The following is a 23,142-nucleotide window of genomic DNA, read 5'->3' on the forward strand; positions in this document are numbered from 1 at the left end:
ACAAGCCAAGGTACAGCAACAGGAGGTCAAACAGCATAGGAGTAGGCAGAAGAATAGTCAGGGATGAGCCAGTAGTCAGAACAGGAGACGGTCAACAGAGATCAGGATCAAGCCGGGTCAGCAACGAAGCAGGAACACAGGATACAGGTACAGAGGCTCATGGGAAAACATACACCAAGGCCCAGAGCACAGGCCTGGTCATGCCTTATATACACCTTTCTGTAATCAGCCCCAGGTTTGGCTGATTGTGAGCTTCTGGCTGCTAAGAGCACCCGCTGGTCAGCTCTGGTACTGCAGCCCACACGGCAGGAGAGTCCCACCACCAGTGCTGAATCCATTCCTGACAATCTGAGTCCATACGATGGAACCCTGGATGACCAACTGGTTAACGCGTTTCGAGGACACAACCTCTTCCTCAGAGCCAACCGGTTGGCTCTGAGGAAGAGGTTGTGTCCTCGAAACGCGTTGGATCATACATCTTGTTCAGTTAGACATGCCTGTGTTATTATGTCTATTGTGAGTATGATACCTATTTTTGTTTCTTTAATAAATTATTGTAAACGATAATGCACTAGGTCGGTGCGCCCTTTTTCTGTTTCTCCATTTGTATCCAGTGTATTCGGACCACCCCGGTCTGTTGAGGGCAGCAAGCAGTGCATATTCCAGAAAATTCCAGAACATTCCTATTGGGTCTACTGAGTCCTTTCCTAGCACAGGAGTAAAGTGTTTGTTGTGTTAGATCTTCAGAGCAGCCAGGAGGGCTGGTAGTGTCTGTGGATCTGGGAGAAGTTCTACAGAGGAAAGGGGACATCGCTGCATGTAGTTTGCAACAATCTGTGCTAACTTTCAGAGGGGCTGAGAGTCCCTAGCCCATAAGGGGCTTTTGCTACTGATCTGTAAAGACTGACCTCATCTAAGGAAAACAGCAGTCCAGGATCTTTTTTGTAGATATGAAGAAAGTTGTCCCCATGCATTGATTCAGTCAAGTTGGGCATCCCATATTCTCTATTACCCTATTCAAGTTATATCCCCTAATAAAATAACAAAAAACAAGCTCATGGACTGTTCACTGAATGTGGATGCAAGTGTGGAAAATGCGTGTAGCCTGGCTGTGTGAAGCTTAGGGGGACCCAGAAACACAGCCTCGACCAAGAGGGTAGCGCTCAGGGGCGGACTGACCATTTGGAAACCCGGGCACTGCCCGAGGGCCCGGTGTCAGTAGGGGGCCCCATGAGATGCCCCTGGTACCTTTTTCATAGGCTTTTTTGAGTTTGGGCAAGGACACAGGGGCCCCATGATCCCCTATTGCCCGGGGGCCCCATGAGTTGTCAGTCCGCCCCTGGTAGCGCTATATATATTATAATGGTTTTACTTCTTATGGACAAACAGGCCTCACTGTCTATGACTATAGAAGAAGTATGGAAATGTTTTTACTATGTTATATGAATAACTTCCACTGACTGAATTCTACTTGTGGTTATAACTTTATCGTAATGTTCTCAAACCATCCACTTCCTGACCCCAGTGCTCATTTCCCTCTGCTGCAGTACTCCGCGATGATCAGATCAACAGGAACCAAGACCCAGGTGAGCGCACATATGTATACAGGAGAGGTTACATAGATCGATAGATAAATAGATTGATAGATCAATAGCTAGATCTCGTATGTTACCCTCTCTTGTACCACACTCATTGTGTCGCTCTCCCCAGCAGGATGAATGTGCTATGGATTGTCGCTCTGATCTGTTGGGGTAAGTCTCTTATTGTAACCTTCAGTATACAAATTTATTTAAAATGGTACATAATTCTGAGACATAATAAATACAATTTGACGCCCAAATTTTTTCTTTAAGGGATTTGTAGCCCTTGTTAAAACCTAAGGTTGGGAAACAAATTATTTTTAATAAGTCGGCACAAGGGACAGTACTTATATTTAATCTGAAGTGTCCCTTATGCTGTTGCCAGCTGTAATAGTGGAAATCGGGTTTGCTGGTTCCTCCCTCCCTGCTCATCAATATGTTAAAGACATATTTAAATAAATTCTTTCAGTTTTCATTGCATACCTTATTTTAAATGTATTGATGTGATTAATGGGTCTCTGTGCTTCTCTATGCAACGCAGGCATCATGTGGTGGGAGGGGCCGGCAGGGTATGTACATAGCTTCCTAAAAAAATCACAGCGCCCTGCCTCAGTACTCCTCTCAAGCTCTGATGCAAGCAGTGGGCTGGCTGTTCTGAAGATTTATGCAGATATCAAATGACTTAATGGTTGGATGTCAGTCTGGAGGAATAAGCATTCCTAGACAGGATGCAGACCACCCTAGATAACACCCACATATGATTTAACCACTTGCCGACGGCAGGTAGCCAAATGACGGCTTCACTGCGGCCGGTCAGTTCTAGGAGGGCGTCATATGGCGTCCTCCTAGAACGCATTCTCCTGCGTGCCCCCGGGGGCGCTCACCCGGCGATCTCTGTGTCCTACGGACACAGCTGATCACATGGTATTTTAAAAGGCCAATCACAGCGGCCTTTTACCACGTGATCAGCCGTGTCCAATGACACACTGATCACCGGGAAATGCAATTGCCGGTTATCGGCTGCACTTTCCTCACGCTGTCGCAGTTGTCAGAGGGGGGATCGGCACCGATCATCAGGGCACTGATGATCAGTACCCTGATGATCGGTGCCCAGCAGTGCCACCCACCAGTGCCCAGCAGTGCCACCCATCAGTGCCCAGCAGTGCTGCCAGTTAGTGCCTATCATCAGTGCCACCTATCAGTGCCGCCTATCAGTACCGCCTATCAGTGCCCATCAATGCTGCCTATCAGTGTCCATCAGTGCTACCTATCAGTGCCCATCAATGCTGCCTATCAGTGTCCATCAGTGCTACCTATCAGTGCCCATCAGTGCTACCTATCAGTGCAGCCTCATCAATGTACATCAGTGAAGAAGACAAATTACCTGTTTGCTAAATTTTATAAGAAAAACTTTTTTTTTTTCAAATTTTTTGCTCTTTTTTTGTTTATATCACAAGAAAATAAACACCCAGCAGCAAGTAAATACCACCAAGGCCCTGTTTGTGTGAAAAAAATAATAAAAATTTCATATGGGTATAGTGTTGCATGACCGCGCAATTGTCATTCAAAGTGTGACAGCGCTGAAAGCTGAAATTGGCCTGGGCAGAAAGGGGGTATAAGTGCCCGGTAGGCAAGTGGATAAAGAACGGAGATCCAATGAATCAGGAGGGTGGGCTGACAAGGAAAGAGCTTGATGATGGTGGACACCCTCCAGCCAGGGAATGACAGTCTATCTGACTTACTGCAGCTCCATTACCTGCCTGTACAATTGTGCAAGACTGAAGGGAAGACCGGACTTCAGATTTGTAAAAGCCACCATTCCCACTGCCAATAAAATCAGCTACACCAGCTAAAGTATCTTCAGCATCCTACACCCTCTGGGGGAAGTTTGATACCCGTGTCCCCACTGTATCCTTGGAGTCCAGTAAGGCGGGGTACCCAAGATTCATTTCATGTGGCTAATATGCACAGCTGGGGTTCACTTACGGACAGGGTCTCCAGTAGAGTTGCCACCTTATCCCTTTAAAACCGAACACATACTAAATACACAGGTTATGAGAATATTTTAAAGCAGATAAGGCGCTAACTGAGTTTAATTATCACCTTAATCAGCCACAGAACCTGTATAAGTAATATGTGTTCAGTTTTAAATGGATGAGGTGGCAACCCTAGTCTCCAGGGCATCACACTTGTGTTCAGCCCAAACCCACCTTCAGGTTCATAGATGCAGGTTGTAGACCTTCTCACCACATCCTCTTGGTCACTGTCACCGTGAACCCCTTTATGCCCAGAGAACTCTCACATTGCCCCCCCCCCCTTCATCCATGGCACTACTCACCCGGCTCGGCTCTTTCCTTGTCCCCTTCGGCATATGCCCAGCTCACTGCCCTCCTCTCCCGGCCGGATACTCTCATAACTCACTGTGGATGGCAGACGTATCAGATGACACATCAGTGATCTTGTGACCTCATTTTGGTGCCCCTGTACCTTGGCGACCGGGTACATATGTACCCCCCTAGCTATGCCTCTGACTCTCACATAGGTCTATGTTTTCCGTGGTCCACACAGAACGTACAAAGGCCCAAGCAACCACCTGGGGGCTGGAGCCCCCTGACGCATGCTACCAGTTTGGGTCTTCTTTCATCACCAGCTGGGGGACTCCCTTTCCTCTGTCACTCCAGAGCTGACCAGGCTTGCATAAGTAAAATGGGAAGATCTAGGACCTCCATCCGTGCATGTGAAGAGTATGTGGGTTTGGGTGGAAAACACAAGCGTGATGCCCTGAAGACCCTTGTCTGTAGATGGGATCCATCTGCACGTCAGCCGTGTGAAGACACGTTTGGGTACCCTGCCTTACAATTGGCGTAGTCAGCAAGGTTAGCTGTTGCTCAGGCCAAAATACCTACAGGATTGGATGGTTGCTGGAGAAGGGAGGCATGCCAAGGGAAGCGAATCAAGGGAGTCAATTCTGATTCTCAGAGTTGCCACCTCATCCTTTTAAAGCTGAACACATATTAATTACACAGGTTCTGTGGCTGATTAAGGTGGTAACTAAACTCACGTGGTGCCTTATCTACATTAAATTAGTCTCAGAACCTGTGTAATTAATTTGTGTTCGGTTTTAAAGGGAGGAGGTGGCAACCCTATTCTTAGGCCCACCACTGAAGCTTTTCCTTAGACCTTCCCCCAAAGGAGAGAGCACACAAACCTTCTCTGATGACCTTTTTTCTTTGGCTCCAGGAAGTCTCTCCTACCTAGGCTCCTTCCACCTACCGTATGTAAGGGATAACTTTAACACCACAACTCCACCCATAAGGAGGAGCTAAAATTGAAGGGACCTAACACCTGCTTCCTCTCATGCTGGTTGGAGCATCACTACTATGTTCCAAAGAGGTGTAGTGACTCAGGGCTGGAGGCGGATGGATCCACAGCACACAGCAGGGGACATGGACATCCGATGCTAAAGATTGTTCAGCCAATGGAGATCTGTGGGAGATCGCTGACTGTAGTCACTAACTTCAGGACTATCAAGGAGTTTTACTTGGTTGGTTTTAATGTTTTTCTTTTTAAGCTACAGAGTCAGATATAATGGTTTGAGGACCAGGTTTATGCTGTGGGTTAGCTAATATTAAGCCATTTATAACTCTGCCCCAAATTACATCACCGATCTTGTCTCCAAATATCACCCAAACTGTACTCTCCGCTCCTCGCACAACCTCCTGCTCTCTAGCTCTCTTCTCTCCTCCTCCCATGCTCATCTCCAGGACTTCTCCAGAGCTTCCCCCATCCTCTGGAACTCTCTACCCCAATTTATCAGACTATCGCCTACTCTGCTCACTTTTAGGCGATCTCTGAAAACCTATCTCTTCAGGGAAGCCTATCCTGCGATCAGCTAATTATTATTATTATTATACAGTATTTATAAAGCGCCAATAGTTCGCTCAGCTCTGTACATTACAATGGGGGACAGAAACCAGTAAACAGCTCATCCACTCCCTCATCATATCACGACTTGATTACTGCAACTCCCTCCTCACTGGCCTGCCTCGCCGCTGGTTATCCCCGCTTCAGTCCATCCTGAATACGGCTGCCAGACTCATTCACCTTCCCAACCGCTCCCCCACCCCCCTCTGCCAATCCCTCCACTGGCTTCCGATTGCGCAACGGATCAAATTCAAAATCCTAACACTGACGTACAAAGCTGTCCACCATACTGCCCCAAACTACATCACCGACCTAATATCCAAGTACCGCCCAGCACACACACTCCGCTCCTCACAAGACCTCCTTCTCTCTAGTTCCCTGGTCTCCTCCTCCCATGCACGCCTCCAGGACTTCTCCAGGGTGTCACCCATCCTCTGGAACTCCCTGCCCCAACCCATCAGATTATCACCTACTCTCCTCTCCTTTGGGCGCACCCTGAAAACCCATCTCTTCAGGGAAGCCTACCCCACCCCCTGCTAACTTGCCGACCTCCTCCACTCTTCCTACCACTCCATCCCCCACAGCTATCTCCTCCTGTGCCACCATCCCCTCCCTCCTAGATTGTAAGCTCCAAGGAGCAGGGCCCTCAATCCCCTCATGTTTTGCATTGTATTGTATTGTTATTGTTCTGTCCTCCATTGTAATGTACAGATAATAATGAAATCTTCTACTTTTCCTACCAGTCCATCCCCCACAGTTACTACCTTTTTTTACTACCAGCCCCTCCCTCCTAGATTGTAAGCTCCGAGGAGCAGGGCCCTCCTAACCCTCTTGTATTGAACTGTATTGTTGCTGTATTGTCTCCCGTTATATTGTAAAGCGCTGAGCAAACTCTCTAGCTCCCTTGTCTCCTCCTCCCATGCTCGTCTCCAGGACTTCTGCAGAGCTTCCCCCATCCTCTGGAACTCTCTACCCCAGTTTATCAGACTATCGCCTACTCTGCTCACTTTTAGTCATTCTCTGAAAACCTATCTCTTCAGGGAAGCCTATCCTGCCATCAGCTAATACTGGAATCTTCTACTCTTCCAACCAGTCCATGCCCCACAGTTACTACCTTTTGTACCACTAGCCCCTCCCTCCTAGATTGTAAGCTCCAAGGAGCAGGGCCCTCCTAACCCCAACTGTATTGTTGCTGTTTTAACTCCCGATATATTGTAAAGAGCAAACAGTTGGCGCCATATAAATCCTGTATAATAATAATAATAATTAAAATTGTAATGTTAGTTCTAAATTGGGGTTTCAAAATCTTTTGAGGCCAGAGATGGACAGCTTTATATAATGGCGGTCAAAAAAAAAAATAATAGCAGTCATGATGTTGAGTTCTTCCTTTGTATATGATTGATTCTTTCTTGTATGCACTTTTGTAAACATTTCCCTTATTTATTTCATAGCCTATCAAATGAATGTTTCCAATGGTGGAGCAGCAATGGGGCAGGAAGCCCTCAGACCATCGGTCCTTCTCCCTCTTCGGGGCCAATTTGAAATCCCCACATTTGATGTACAGTGGAACAAAGAGGGGCAGATACTGGCTAGAATCCATAGGGGGCACTGTAACCATGGCTGTGGGGAGAAATACCAACTCTTCCCCAATGGGAGCTTGTGGCTGAGTCATAGTGGGAAGGAAGAGGAAGGAAGATACTCAGTGATGGTTTATAATGCAACTGGCAATCTCATACACAAGGTGGAGATCACGCTATGGATTATCGGTAAGTACTGTGACAGATCTCGGGATGCATAGGATGTTGGGGGTAGGGCACTCAGCTTTATAACCTTTACAGTAACTGTGACCTTAAAATTGAACTCCAGGAAAGTATAAAAAGAACAAATGAATGCAGTTCTGTATTCACTAATATATCGGAAAATGTATTTTTAAATGCAAACAGTATATAGCAAGTGCCTGACTTTGACCTGGTATCGGCACCTTGCAGTCCCCTATACAGCAGCCCCAATACTTACCCAAGACCCATCTTGATCCAGTGATGTACATGAGAGCAGCGGTTCTCATAGGTCTCTGTCTCCTCATTCTCTGAGACAGCAGCAGGAGCCATTGGCTCCCGCTACTGTCAATCACAGCCAATGAGGAGAGAGCGTGGGCAGGGCCAAGCTGCGCTCTGTGTCTGAATGGGTCAGGAGTGAGCCTGCTCGGGTGCCCTCATAGCAAACTGCTTGCTATGGGGGCACTCAGCAGGAGGGAGGGGCAAGGAGTGCTGGCGGGAGACCCAAGAAAAGGAGGATCGGGTCTGCTCTGTGTAAAACCATTACACAGAGCAGGTAAGTATAACATGTTTGTTGTTTAAAAAAAAAAATCAGTCTTTAATATCACTTTAACCTAGACGCCAAGCGGTCGCATATTTGCGTTCTATTAAAAAAACATATGTGCTGAGAGCACGCGCCCTGCTCGCTCCCAGCACACATGTTCGGTACTCACAGAAAGGTCCCGATCTCCTCTTTCGATTGGGACCTTTCCCAATCATGTGACCACCGTGACAGCAAATCATGGCGGTCAAATGACCCTAAAACTCCGCCCCGCCTCCCGGCTTCTGGATCCCTTAAAGGGCCGGGAGGCACCGGCGCCCAGGGGTTAAAGACTCGCATACTGTTTCCATCAATAGCTTTAAACCATTTGCCAGTTACAAGAACACAGGCTGAGAGCACAGGACACTTTTAATAAATATATATATAAAAATATTTACTAGTCCAAAAGGAAACAAACTGGAAAAATTGATTGTTAGGGTTTATACACTTTTCAAAATAATAGATTCTGATTTGAAGAGACTATTTAGCCCTCCCAAACCACTTGACCTCCCTTCATGACCAGTCCATTTTTTGCGATATGGCGCTGCGTTACTTAACTGACAATTACGCGGTCATGCAACGCTGTACATAGATTACATTTATGTCATTTTGTTTCCCACAAATCAAGCTTTCTTTTAGTGGCTCTCTGGGTTTCTTATTTTTTTTGCGCTATAAATGAAAAAACACTGACTTTTAAAAAACAATATTTTTTACTTTCTGCTATAAACATATCCAATAAGAAAATTTAAAAAATTTCATAAATTTAGGCCAAAATGTATTCTGATACATATTTTTGGTATTAGTAATGGCGGCAATCAGCGACTTATAGCAGGACTGGGATATTGCGGCAGACAGTCTGACACTAACTGACACTTTGTGGGAACCAGTGACATCAATACAGTGATTAATGCTAAAAATATACACGGTCACTGTATTAATGACACTAGCTGGGAAGGGGTTAAACATCTAGGGTGATCAAAGGGTTAATTGTGTGCCTAGCCAGTGTTTCTGTGTACTGTATGTGCTGTTTTTACTAGGCAATCTGCTAGATTTTATTCCCTGAATAAAATCTAGCAGATTGACATTCACATAGCACTTTTTTACCTAGGCAGAGCTGTGCTCTGTCAATCTCCTCGTCGATCAACAGGTGCCGGAGCTCATCCATTGGCTGGCACCTGTTGATTGGCTTCTACTGTCACAACAGAAGAGGTGCTGCGGAGGCAGGCATGCACCACCCAGTGGCGGAAATGCAAAATCACATTTATATAAAGCACAGCACAGTGGCTAAATGGTTAGCACTTCCCCCTGGCAGTACTAGGGGCGTTGGCTCGAATCCCAACCATGGCACCAACTGCCTGGGGTTTGCATACTCTCCCTGTGCTTGCGTGGGTTTCCTCCGGATACTCCGGTTTCCTCCCACACTTCAAAGACATGCTGGTAGATTAACTGGCTCCTGTCTAAACTGGCCCTAGTATGTGTATGTACGAATGTGAGTTAGGGACCTTAGATTGTACAGTCCTTGAGGGTTAGGGACTGATGTGAATGTACAATATATATATAAAGAACTGCATAAATTGACGGCGCTATATAAGTACCTGAAATAAATAAATAAAATAATCTATCGATCCTTGCCGGGAAGTTAATATCTGCCCGGTGGCCATACTGCTGGGGTTGCATGCACAGGAGTTCATTCTTCTTGTAAAGTGCTGTGTAAATTGACAGTGCTAAAAGTGTACCTGTAAATAATAAATATACGCGATTTTGCACGGAACATCCGCCCTATAGCAGTAAATCTGCTATAGGGCGGATGGCAAGTGGTTAAGTCAAGCCAAATAGTACCTGTGATTTGGAGATGAAGACAGTGAGAGTAGCGGAGCAGTTTAGCAAAAGACAATTTGGCAGGGCTGACACCATTCAATCCACAAAAATGTTGTGTGCTAGACCGCAATAGGAAATTAAAATCAGAGTGGATTTCTGGCAGATTATCAGGTATTCTTCTGTATTTGCAGGGTCTGTAAGTGGATAATACATGAGGAAGTGTGCATGTAGACTCAATGACCACTGAAAAACCACTATGATAATGTGCTACACTGATAGGAAATGATATGTCACTCTTTGTCACTCTTTGACCCTGCAGATCAAGTGCTGGGAACTGGGAACACGTCAGTCCTGCTGCCCCTGGATTTGGCGTCAGAGCCCATCCATGTGAAGTGGAGGAAAGATGAGCAGCAAGTGGGGGAGATCATCAGGGGTATCTGTGTTACTGGCTGCGATGAAACATACAACATATTCCCTAATGGCAGCTTCCTCTTGAGACGTGTCCAGAGAGAGGATGAGGGGAGATACTCTGCAGAGGTGTATAATAAACAGGACAGACTGATCCACCAGACGGAGATCCTCCTGAACTTTTATGGTAAGAGAACTTGGGTGGGGGGAGTTTACAGTGACATTTCTATGTGTTTTCTGTCCACTAGACCATCTTATCCATGTAAGCAGTGTTATGCAATGTTATGTATGGCTGTTCCATATAGACGTGATTGAGGTGACAGGTCCTCTTTATATGGAGACAGGTGGTTGCAGAAATGGGAATCTGGAAGTGGAAAGCTCAATCAGAGGAGCTTCTGACCATGTGGGTTTCCATTCCTGTCTCCCTCCTCCTGTCCTTCCATTACATACATGGGACTATGCTCAAACTGGATGAAGCATTTGGCATCAACATTGCAGAACAAGTAGTGCTTTGAAGCAAGGCTGTTGGCCCTGATAAAGACATTTATGTAGGGGGCTCGCACATGACCCCTAACCTAAAAAAAAGAGGAACTAACGATAAAACTTTTTTTCATTTTGGATAGAGTAAGGGAGGGTTATAGCCCGTCTGGTGTTTTTTTTGGCCATTTGTGTTTAATTGGAGAGATTTCCCTTCACTTCCTGTCCTATAGCCAAAACAGGAAATCCCATCCCCAAGTGAGGGAATCCCAGGATGTCACTAGAACTAGTGTCCCCATTTGAAAATTTCCCCTCTATTACTGTTCTGGTGTCAACCCAAAATTTGAGATTTTCTTTTACTTTCAGTGATAATGGAATGGTGAATCTCCCTAATGGGGGCACGGACAGCAATAAAAAAAACCTGACAGGGGTTCTAATCTCTCTCCGCTGTGTCCAAAACTAGAAAAAAATAGCCTTTAGTTATATTTTAACCTAACCCACCAAATTACCCACAACCTCACTTTGCGCTTAAAGCTGGCACAACAACTTATATTTAAATATGTTCCTTAAGAGCCACAAAAAATGAAAATCCACTATGTGTGCTCCAAATGCCTTTGCAAACCCAGAGATTAGCTTGTAAAAGTAGCAGTGACATAATAAGTGTGCTGTAGATAGCCTATGCAGAGAGCAGAGCAATGGGAGGGGCTCAGCAGCTCCACCCACTACACATTGCCTGCAGAAAACTATAGGAGGGGGCGGAGACAAGACCAATCACCCTGCACATAGAGAGAGAGTAGCACTGCCTGGTCTTTATTACAATTCAAGACTCCTTTCCTCCACTTTTTCTAGTAGTTTAGCAAGGGAGGGGGCAAGCAAACAAAAACAACGGACCTTGCTTTTTTAGGCCTCATGCACACTGGAAAGTTTTTCAACTGTAGGCAGAAAAATGCTAAATGCGGCAAAAACTAGCGTAAACGCGGTACTCCGTGGACGTTCATTCATGAAATGAATAAATGTCCAAATGCTAAATGCGGTTAGTGCTTAGGCACATTTAGACACGTTTTTATTTAATTATTTATTTCAGGTACTTATATAGTGCCATCAATTTACACAGCGCTTTACATATATATTGTACATTCACATCAGTCCCTAACCCTCAAGGAGTGTACAATCTAAGGTCCCTAACTTACATTTATACATACGTTTTTTGCTGCGCTTTGCGTTTTTAGGACAAAACATTCCTCTCCTGAATGCGATTCCTCTACATTCAGGAGAGGAACAATTCACTGACCCTAAACGCTGCTACTGTTAAAAAGTGTATGTGTGCATGGACGTGTACTTTTATTGAGTAGCATCCTGGGGCTTTGGCAAAAAAAAATGCCAAAAGCTCTTGAACTTAGCAGGGTGCATGAGGCCTTAGGTGTAAGTTCCACTTTAACCACCTCCCGTCCAGCCATTTATATACAACGGCAGTGCAGGGTCGGGTGACCGTTTATAAACGGCCTCCCCGCACCCTGCTTGTGCACGCTCCCTGGGAGCAAGCGGCACCGCGATCCGGTGCCCGCTGTGTGCTCCGGACACAGTGAAACACCGATCGTCAGACGGGACCTCTGTACGAGGTCCCGATCATGTGATCACTGATTGGCCAATCAGTGATCACATGCAAAGTAGTAAGCAAGATGTCACTTGTTACATCATTGCTTACTACGTGTGAAATCTGTGAATGATCACAGAGGTCACATGGTACAAGGCTATTCACAACAGCCTTGTACCATGTGACAAGCTGTGACCAATCACAGCTCACTCAGTAGTTCTGAATGGCTGCAAGAATGCAGAAATGATTGCTTTTACATCCTATAAAAAAAAATAATTTCATCATCCCCCACAAGTAGTACAGTGTCACCATGGTGACACTGTACTGCTAGGGTGACAGTATGTAAAAAAAAAAACAAAAAACATAAATAATAATATAAAAAAAAATTAAATAAAAATGTAAAAAAAAAATGTTTAAAAATTATAATTTTTGGTTATAAACTAATTTGGCTTTTTTTTTTTTTTACTAAAAAGATTGGCCAAGATTTATGATGAAATATTATTTTTTTGCAAAATTTTATAAGAAAAACACTTTTTTTCAAATTTTTGGACTTTCTCATTTACATAGCAAAAAAAATTTAAATCCCAGCGGTGAATAAATACCACCAAAATAAAGCTTTATCTGTCTCAAAAATATGGTAAAAAATTCATATGGGTACAGTGTTGCATGACCGCACAATTGTCATTCAAAGTGTGATAGCACTGAAAGCTGAAAATTGCCCTGGACAGGAAGGGGGTAAAAGTGTCCGGGCTGGAAGTGGTTAATGTCTGCAATAAAGGCTCCTCTGCAGCCTGCCAGCCAAGTTTCCTCTGAATATACAATAAGACTCCATTCCTGCCAATGCCATTTTTGTGGATCACATTTAAGGCAGCAATTTCAACGCGTGTTAGCAAGGTGTCTTGCAGTTCATTGTACGTTCTCTGTGTATGAGCAGGACTAACATCATCTTGGGCTGGGCCATCAAAATGACCTGAAGCAGGGGCGGACTGACCATTTGGAAACTCGGCACTGCCCGAGGGCCCGGGGTCAGTAGGGGGCCCATTGAGATGCCCCTGGTACCTTTTTATAGGCTTTTTTGAGTTTGGGCAAGGACACAGGGGCCCCATGATCCCTTATTGCCCGGGGGTCCCATGAGTTGTCAGTCCGCCCCTGACCTGAAGATGATGGACTTGGAGGATCAGTCAAGATGTCAGAACAATGGGGAGAGATCTCACATCGCTGGAGAGGGACGCTTTGTCAGGTAAGTATGTCATAAAGTGCATACAAAAATATTTCTACTACACCTGCATATAATGGCAAAAGTCTGGAGGACCTGCAGTGCACTTTAGTCCTGCATCAAGGTATGGTGACCATGAGGTCTAAGCTTGAGACCGCAGAGGGATTGCTGGGATTTCCTCCTACCATTTATCCCTGTATGTTCTCTAGTCTCTGGCACAGACAATCAGACTGAGGAATCACTGAACTGTGTATCAAAATCATGGCTGCCAATTCCAGCAATCATCCTCATCGTTGAAGGTGCTATCTTTGTCCTGGTCTTCGTGGTGTCCATGAGATATTTGAGAAAATTCCTGTGCAAAAGAAGAAAACACAAATTGGGTAAGAGTAATTGGGTAATTGGTAACACAACTGTTCTATGCAGTACTGTTTCTACAGTTTCCTACAACATGCCCCAAAATCACATAAAAAGGAAATATTTTCTCTTTGTTTTGTTATAAATAGATGTATCACATACATGCTCACTATTCTAAATATTCCTATCTGTATATGTTCCTGCTTACAATCCTCATTTCCTTTCAGAGTTTTTAATTATAATCTTAATTATATTTTCTAATTCAATGATAAATTACATAGAGAAAGCCAAATTTGATCACTATGCGATCTTGGCCAAAAATATTGGCACCCCTGCACAGGGGCGGACTGACAACTCATGGGGCCCCTGGGCAATAGGGGATCATGGGGACCCTGTGTCCTTGTCCACACTCAAACCACACCCAAAAAAAAACTATGAAAGGTACCAGGGGCATCTCATGGGGCCCCCTACTGACCCCGGGCCCTCGGGCAGTGCCCGAGTTCACAAATGGTCAGTCCGCCCCTGCCCCTGCCCCTGCATCTCTGTCAGATAATGCACCACTCCGCCCAGAAAATTGTTGCAATTGCAAATGTTTAGGCATTCTGATGTTTATTTCTTTTGTTTTTATTGGTATGACACAAAAAAGTGGAGAAACAGAAAGCCAAATCTGACACATTCCACGCAAAACCCCAAAAATGGACTGGACAAAATTATTGGCACCCTCCATTTAATATTTGGTAGCACACCCCTTGGAAAAAATAACTGATGTCAATCACTTCCTGTAACCATCAATGAGTTTCTTCCACCTCTCTACTGAAATTTTGGACCACTCTTCTTTCACCAACTGCTGCAGGTCTCTCAGATTGGAAGGATTCCTTTTCCCAACTGTTGTTCTGAGATCTCTCCACAGGAGCTCTATGGGATGGAGATCTGGACTCATTGCTGGCCAGTTCAGTCCTCTCCAGTGCTTTGTCTGAAACCATTTCTGGGGGCTTTTTGACGTTTAATTTGGGTCATTGTCCTGCTGTAAGACCCATGACCTCTGAAGGAGACCCAGCTTTCTGACACTGGGCCCTACATTGCACCCCAGAATTCTTTGGTAGTCTTCAGATTTCATAATGCCATGTACATGGTCAAGACATCCAGTGCTTGAAGTGGCAAAGCAACCCCAAAACATCAGTCAACCTCCACCATTTTTGACTGTACAGACTGTATTCTTTTTTTAAAGGCCTCATTGCTTTTTCTGAAAACAGAAGAATGATGGGCTTTACCAAAAAGCTGTAGTTTTGTTTCGTATGTCCACAGCACATTCTCCCAAAAGGATTTTGGCTTCCTCAGGTAAGTTTTGTCTAACTCCAATCTGACTTTTTTATGTTTCTGTGTCAGCAGTGAGGTTCTCCTGGGTCTCCTACCCTAGCGGCCCTTTCATTCAGATGGCGAAGTATACTGCGAGATGACACAGTTGTACCCTGTGCCTGAAGGTCAGCTTGAATTTGTTTGGAAGTTAATCGAGGTTCTTTATCAACCATTCGATTAATCCTTGGTTGCAATCTTTGATCAAGTTTTTCTCTTTCATCCATGCCCAGGGATATTAGCTACAGTGCCATAGGCTGTAAACTTCTTGACAATGTTGCGCACAGTGGACACAGGAACATTAAGATCTGTTAATTGATTCACGTGAATTTAATTACAAATTACAGGAGCATCACAAACTTGGAATGCAATTATTTCCTACAATTTAGAGAAGGTGCCAATTTTGTCCAGTTCTGGGGTTTTGCGTGGAATGTGTCAGATTTGGCTTTTTTTCTACCACTTTTTTTTGTCATACCAATACAAACAAAATAAATAAACATGATAATGCCTAAACATTTGTAATTGCAACAAATGTCTGGGCGAAGTGGTGCATTATCTGACAGAAATGCAGGGTGACAATATTTTTGCCCATGACTGTATATGTAGGCCGTCCATCCTGCTTAGTAAGGGTGCATGCATGACACCTGTTACATGTAAGGATTCCAGTGGCGGCTCCCGGCAATTAACTTTGGGAGGCAACCCCATTGATAGCATCCCATAGCTGATAGTAGCCACTCACATGTAACAGCTCATGTAGTGAGTGATCGGCCCTGGATGCAGAGAGCCTACATTCGGGGCTAATCACTCACAAGTGGTCCCTGCATTAGCAATTACATGCAAATGGCTGCAGGAGCCATCCACTTCCCATTGCTTTCAATGGGGCTGCCTCCTGCAGCTATTTACTGGGACCCCCCCCCCGGGATTCTTGCGTCCATTCAGAGCTATGACTATTATAACAGGACACAGCTTTGTGCTTTGCTCTCCCTCTTATCTCTCTGTAGGTCTACTAGATAGGGGCTGTTGACAGAAAACACCCACAATGGTAGCCTGACACCATGTGATCTTTGGCTAGGTTTTGATAATGCTGACATAATGATATTCTGGTCCTTTTTAAATACACTTCAGCTGTTTTCTCAAATGATATAACCAGGGGCGGACTGACAACTCATGGACCCCCAGGCAATAGGGGATCATGGGGCCCCTGTGTCCTTGCCCACAATCAAAAAAGCCTATGAAAAAGGTACCAGGGGCATCTCATGGGGCCCCCTACTGACACCGGGCCCTCGGGCAGTGCCCAAGTTTCCAAATGGTCAGTCCGCCCCTGGATATAACCATCTCATAATGCCTTCACCTCTCTAAATATTGGAGGCAAAACTATAAATGAAAAATATAATGGCTTCGAGTCCCTTTTTTCTTGAACATTTTTTTTAATTTAATAAAATGAAAGTCTGAGTGCCATTCATTGCATCAGTACCTTGAGTCTGGGCTGGTTTGATGACACCCCCTTGGGGGGGGAGGGCTGTGACAGCAGGAGATGACATGAAGTTGGTTGAATGATGTTGGGTGTCCTTCAGCCTAGTAGTGGAGCACCATCAGTAGATCCTCTGCAGGGGACAGTGCTGGACTGAAGTCAATTGTTGCAGTGAAAGATGCTTTATTCTAACATGTAACAGGCAGTTTATTTAGTTTTTTGCCTTTTTTCTTTTTTTAAATAGTTAGGGTTCCACTTTAAACTGATTTTTGCTATAATGTGAAAATTAATTGACCTCTCTGATGTATTTCCAGGGCACAAGGTGAACATCCAGGTCCCCCTATCGACAGGGATAACACAGATACCATGGGAGAATGTCACCACTGAGCCAGGTAATGAGGGGAATCAGAAGCAGGAATTTGGGGACCTAAATACAATCAATATAGGAACATTACACCAAAACTAAACTCCAAAATTCTCACCTATAAGATACCTACAACCTGCTTCACCAGAGTCAACATCTTCTGGGTTCTGCATCCTCCGCTATCTTAATTGGCTGACCTGGAATGACATAACTCCCACAAATACGACAGGAGCAGGGGCGGATTGACCATTCGAGCACTAGGGCAATGCCCGAGGGCCCAGGCTCAGTAGGGGGCCCCATGAGATGCCCCTGGTACCTTTCATTGGCTTTTTAATAGGCTTTTTTGGGTGTGGGCGAGGACACAGGGGCCCTATGATCCCCTATTGCCCGGGGGCCCCATGAGTTGTCAGTCCGCCCCTGAACAGGAGTTAAAGTGGCTCTTTCCCCTGTTTGAAAGAAATGTAATAAAAGTACACCCACCAGTCTAGGGGGTCCAGTGCTGTCCTCACCCGAACCAGTTCTTCACTGATTTTTGGGTTCCAGGCGTGTTTACTGTGGGCAGCTGGCTGCCCACTGTGCAAGCCGCACTGTGCTTTGTGAATGGTCCCCAAGCCTTCTGGGAGCTGCGATGTGTCCCAGAAGGTTGCGGGTGGGTGGAGAACGTCTGGTGGACCGCCACAGTGATGGGACCAAATGTGGGAGCGGGTCCCTGTCAAAACCAGGTACCCATCCCCCAAAGAGTGGCAGGGGAGAAAGAGTGCATAAAGTGGAACTTCCTCTTTAGGGTGAAATTCCATTTTGATCGGCACTGAGGCATGCTGAGAATATATGGTGAGCTGCACATGCACAGCTCAGTGCACAAGTTTGCAAACAGAATTTTTTTTTTTTTTGCAGAAGAACCACAGTGGGATTGTTTTACTAAGGCCCCATTCACACTTGTGCGACTTGTCATGTGACTTTGGACACCAAAGTCGCATGACAAGTTGCACTCAAGGTTTCCTAATGGAGTACAATTCATATCTGTGCAACTTAAAGTTGCAGCGACTTTAAAATAGTTCCTGCTCTGACTTTTTTATTAGACTTGCAGGTCAAAGACTTCAATGTAAACCCTCAAAAGTCGCATGAAAGTTGCACCTGAATGATACACATGCGACTTTGTAGAGCACACACAGTCACATGGTCTGCAGCAAAGTTGCATCCAAAGTGGCATCAAAATTGTATCAAAGTAACATCAAGTCACACTGTAAAGTTGCAATGGAAATTGCATGATTTTGAAGTGTGAATGGAACCTAAGGCTCCATGCACACGGGGCGTTTTAATAACGCTGGTAACGTTAGCAGTGTAAAGTCGCACTAAAAACTTGAGTTTTTCAGCGTATATTCATTAGTGTTTAGCTGCATTTTGCCATGTTTGCAATCTTTAGCGGTTTTTTTTTGTTCAACAAAACATTCCAAAACACTGGTTTGCCACAATTTACCACATTTTTCAGCGGTAGAACGTTTTTCCAGCTAAAAAAACTCCTCTAGAAACCCATTAGTTCCGGGGGGGGGGGGGTTTCCAGTCAAAAAACGCTAATTACAGTCTATGTGTGTATGGACACATAGGATAACATGCTGGGGAGCAGGGGCGGACTGACAACTCATGGGACCCCCGGGCAATAGGGGATCATGGGGCCCCTGTGTCCTTGCCCAAACTAAAAAAAGAATATGAAAAAGGTACCAGTGGCATCTCATGGGGCCCCCTACTGACCGCCCCTGCTGGGGAGTTTACTGGCTGTAGAAAAAACCACCAAAAGCCAAAAACAGCCGCTGTAAAAACGTCCCGTGTGCATGAGGACTAAAGCAGGAGTGTGTGAAATCTTGTGTAGCTGTGCATGGTAGTCAATAGGCTTCTAACTTCAGCTTGTTCAATTAACCACTTCCCTACCTCGCTATAGCCGAAGGATGGCTACAGTGCGGTTGTCTGGTTCTGGGACGACATCCATGGACGTCATTCCAGAACACGCCCCCTGCACAGCCCCCAGCGGCGCGCACCAGGCGCCGCCAGTGATTGCTGTGTCCTACGGACACAGCTGATCATGTGATACAGTAAACGGCCAATTACGGCAGCCTTTTACCACGTGATCAGCTGTGTCCAATGGCAGCTCACCAGGTAAATACAGTTGCCAGTTATCGGCTGCACTTTCCTCACGCTGTCACAGCATGAGGAAAGTGCTGCTGATAACCGGCAATTGTCAGAGAAGTGATCAGCACTGATCATCGGGGCACTGATGATCAGTGCCCAGCAGTGGCGCTTACCTGTGCCCAGCAGTGCCACCTATCAGTGCCCTGCAGTGCCACCCATCAGTGCTGCCCAGCAGTGCCACCCATCAGTGCCACCCATCAGTGCAGCATCATCAGTGCCGCCTATCAGTGCCACCTCATCAGTGCAGCCTCATCAACTCACATTAGTGAAGGAGAAAAATTACCTGTCTGCAAAAGTTTATAATAGAAACAAAGAAAAACTTTTTTTTATAATTTTTTGCTCTTTTTTTGTTTATAGTGCAAAAAATAAAACACCCAGCGGCGTGTAAATACCACCAAATGAAAGCTGTATTTGTGTGAAAAAAATGATAAAAATGTCATATGTGTACAGTGTTGCATGACGGCACAATTGTCATTCAACGGCAGGAAGGTGGTATAAGTGCCCGGTAGGCAAGTGGTTAAGGTATGACAAAAAAACCTGGGAGCTGATTGGTTCCCATGCATAGCTGCCACAGATTTTGCACTCTCCAGTTTTAGTAAATCAACCCCAGCATGTCTCTCCTCTAATAAAAGACTACACACTTCATTTCAATGGTACCTGAAAACGCAGGGCGTTTTTTGCTGCGATCGCACAAATAAAATCGCGGGACACGCGACGCCCAAAAAAAGGTTCGTTTTTTGGGTGTTGCGCATCCTGTGATTTTGTTTGAGCGATTGTGGACCATTTGCCTCGCAGAAAAACACACCGCGATCATGCCAAAAACACCTTGCGTTTTCAGGTGCCATTGAAATGAATGGCACCTGAAAACACAATCACGTGTTCTTTCACACATTTACTGCGCATTTTCAAATCGCAGGCAGATTCCGCGATTTGAAAAGCTCTAGTGTGAATGGAGCCTAATTGAATGACATTTAGCTTGCTAAAGCACTGTATTAGAATGTTTCCATATGTCTAAAAAAAAATACTTATTTTCACCTCTTTTTCCATTCTTTGTTGCCTCTCAGAGCTGCTGATCTCCTTCAGCTTTTTTGTCATATGTGCCCATTAAGGTCAACGTGAGCATGCCATAACCATGAGCTAAATGCTTGGTTTCCAGTTGTGGTGTGGCATTTTAATACAAAATTAAACCACTGTGGATCTGGGGGTAGAATATGCCACCTGTGTGAAAGAGCACTAAGTGTTAAATGGTATTAGTTTTACACATTTAAAAAAAAAATGGCTTTTTTCATATACAGAATGAAAGGAACACTTTTTAATCAGAGTGTAACATCAAGTCAATGAAACTCCTGGGATATTGATTTGGTCAGTTAAGTAGCAGAGGGGGTTGTTAATCAGTTTCAGCTACTTTGGTGTTAATGAAATTAACAGGTGCACTAGATGGGCAACAATGAGACGACCCCCAAAACAGGAATGGTTTTACAGGTGGAGGCCACTGACATTTTTATCCCTACTCATCTTTTCTGACTGTTTTCACTAGTTTTGCACTTGGCTAGGGTCAGTGTCACTACTGGTAACATGAGGCAACACCTGGACCCTACAGAGGTTGCACAGGCCGTCCAACTCCTCCAGGATGGCACATCAATACGTACCATTGCCAGAAGGTTTGCTGTGTCTCCCAGCACAGTCTCAAGAGCATGGAGGAGATTCCAGGAGACAGGCAGTCACTCTAGGAGAGCGGGACAGGGCCATAGAAGGTCCTTAACCCATCAGCAGGACCGGTATCTGCTCCTTTGTGCAAGGAGGAACGAGATGAGTACTGCCAGAGCCCTACAAAATGACCTCCAGCAGGCCACTGGTGTGAATGTCTCTGACCAAACAATCAGAAACAGACTTCATGAGGGTGGCCTGAGGGCCCGACGTCCTCTATTGGGCCCTGTGCTCACTGCCCGTCATCATAGAGCTGGATTGGCATTTTCCATTGAACACAGAATTGGCGCCCTGTGCTTTTCACAGATGAGAGGGACGCACAGACCTTTACAGGCTAGACAATGGCACCCTGACTGCCATTAGGTATTGGGATGAAATCCTTGGACCCATTGTCAGACCCTACGCTGGTGCAGTGGGTCCTGGGTTCCTCCTGGTGCATGACAATGCCCGGCCTCATGTGGTGAGAGTATGCAGGCAGTTCCTGGAGGATGAAGGAATTGATACCATTGAATGGCCCCCACGCTCACCTGACCTAAATCCAATAGAACACCTCTGGGATATCAGGTTTCGGTCCATCCGACACTGCCAGGTTGCACCTCAGACTGTCCAGGAGCTCAGTGATGCCCTGGTCCAGATCTGGGAGGAAATACCCCAGGACACCGTCTGTTGTCCCCTTAGGAGCATGCCCCAACGTTGTCAGGCATTCATACATGCACGTGGGGGCCATACAAACTACTGAGGACCAATCTGAGTTGCTGCAATGAAATTTCAGCAAAATGGACTCGCCTGCTGCATCATTTTTTCACTTTGATTTTCGGTATTCTGCAGGTCGATCATTTTCATTTCCATCAAATGATGGGGTATCCTTACGTTCCTAACACATTACCCATCCATATCAGTATAGATATCCAGCATGATATTTTTTCCCATTGAGACGTGTTTTTACCCTCCGTTCACATCAAGCCGACTTTGAAATTGTGAGACTTACAATGAAGTCGCACGATTTCAAAGTCGGGAGACCCACAGATTTCAGGTGCAATTTGCAAGACATCTGATACATGCACTATTGCATGTACTACTTTTGAAAGTAGTCGGAACCTCACCGATATGACCGCTCCAATTGCGGACAATTGGGTGTGACTTGGCATGCAATTTGCAAGTCGCAGGGAATGCAAATCACATGCCAAGTCACATCCAGTGTGAACCAGGGCTTAAAGTGTTCCTTTTATTTTTTAGAGCAGTTTATAATTCTGGTTATATATCAAGACATGTACTCACCTATGTCCTCATACTGCAGAATGCCTGGATGGTACCCAGGGGCCCAGAACATACCAGAGCCTGGAGGAACTGACCACCTTCATTGCAGTTAACAAGGCAGGCGCTAAGGCCTGATATAAGCCATCTGGACCCCATAGCACCTGGAAGATGTTCTCATATGTGAAGTGCCCAGTTTCATGCCCTTCCATACTGGGACTGCCCTGATATAATGGAGGACTGGTGTGATGCTAAGAACTGATATGATCATTCCTGAACCATGGTATCACATTATCACCAATACAAAAATTTCCAGTTTCTCTTTACCTTTGTTTGTATAGAAATGCTCTCTCTTGTTCTGTTATATACACCATTAAAAAGCATTTTGTTATACAGTTGTGCTCAAAAGTTTGCATACCCTGGCAGAAATCAAGAAATCTTGGCATGGATATTGAAAAATGACTGATCATGCCAAAAACTGTCTTTTTTTTTTTTGTAACACCTTCCAGCCCAGTCTATAGCAAATTGACAGTCGTGCGCGACACTCCTCCTTTTGAGTGGGCGTCATATGACGTCCTGTCAAATGGTGATGCTCTTGCGGTCCACGGGAGATCACTACACCGGCCCGCTGCCAGTGTTATTTGACCATTCACAGCCGATCACATGACAATTGTATCACATGGACGGCTTGCTTTCATGCCATCCTTGTATACAATTGTGTTAGCTGTGATTGGTCACAGCGGTCACATGGTACAGACAGGGCCAATCAAATCCCATATGTACCATGTGATGAGCTTTGCCCAGTCACAGCTAATCACAACAAAAGACTGAATGAATCAGTTTCATTCAGTAAAAAGGTTGCTAATATCATTGAAATACATTGGTATTAGCAATCATAATGTGTAAAAAAAAAAAAAAAAACCTGATCACTTGCCTATAGTACAAGGTTACTATGGTAATATTGTATTGCTCTGGTCACAGCGTGTTGAAAAAAAAAAACAGTAAAAAAGAAGTCATAAAAAAAGAAGAAAATTTAATAAAAATAAAAATTACATTCTTCTTTTTTTTTTTTCTTTTACATAC

General features: G+C 45.0%; 1 protein-coding gene across 2 annotated transcripts; it reads left to right on the plus strand.

Moving 5' to 3' along the window:
• Positions 1-1,582: 1,582 nt before the first annotated feature.
• Positions 1,583-22,450, plus strand: LOC149461624 (papilin-like). 2 transcript variants are annotated; one of them, XM_089678026.1, is made up of 6 exons: positions 1,583-1,751; positions 6,956-7,270; positions 9,997-10,272; positions 13,582-13,752; positions 16,865-16,942; positions 22,103-22,450. In XM_089678026.1, exons 1-6 carry the CDS (start codon positions 1,715-1,717, stop codon positions 22,195-22,197), a joined length of 972 nt encoding a protein of 323 aa, XP_089534152.1. In that variant the 5' UTR covers positions 1,583-1,714; the 3' UTR covers positions 22,198-22,450. The 2 variants fall into 2 exon arrangements, with proteins under 2 accessions (XP_089534152.1, XP_089534153.1); XM_089678027.1 differs by lacking the exon at positions 13,582-13,752.
• The last annotated feature ends 692 nt before the right edge of the window (positions 22,451-23,142 follow it).

The sequence above is a fragment of the Staurois parvus genome, unplaced genomic scaffold, assembly GCF_062004578.1.
Source record: "Staurois parvus isolate SC_StPar_1 unplaced genomic scaffold, SC_StPar_1.0 ptg000196l, whole genome shotgun sequence".
Taxonomy (NCBI): domain Eukaryota; kingdom Metazoa; phylum Chordata; class Amphibia; order Anura; family Ranidae; genus Staurois; species Staurois parvus.

Coding starts and splice junctions, on each gene's coding strand:
- LOC149461624 (XM_089678026.1), top strand. CDS start 1,715: ATGAATGTGCTATGGATTGTCGCTCTGATCTGTTGGG. Junction 1,752..6,955: donor TGTCGCTCTGATCTGTTGGG/GTAAGTCTCTTA, acceptor TTTATTTCATAG/CCTATCAAATGAATGTTTCC. Junction 10,273..13,581: donor GATCCTCCTGAACTTTTATG/GTAAGAGAACTT, acceptor TATGTTCTCTAG/TCTCTGGCACAGACAATCAG.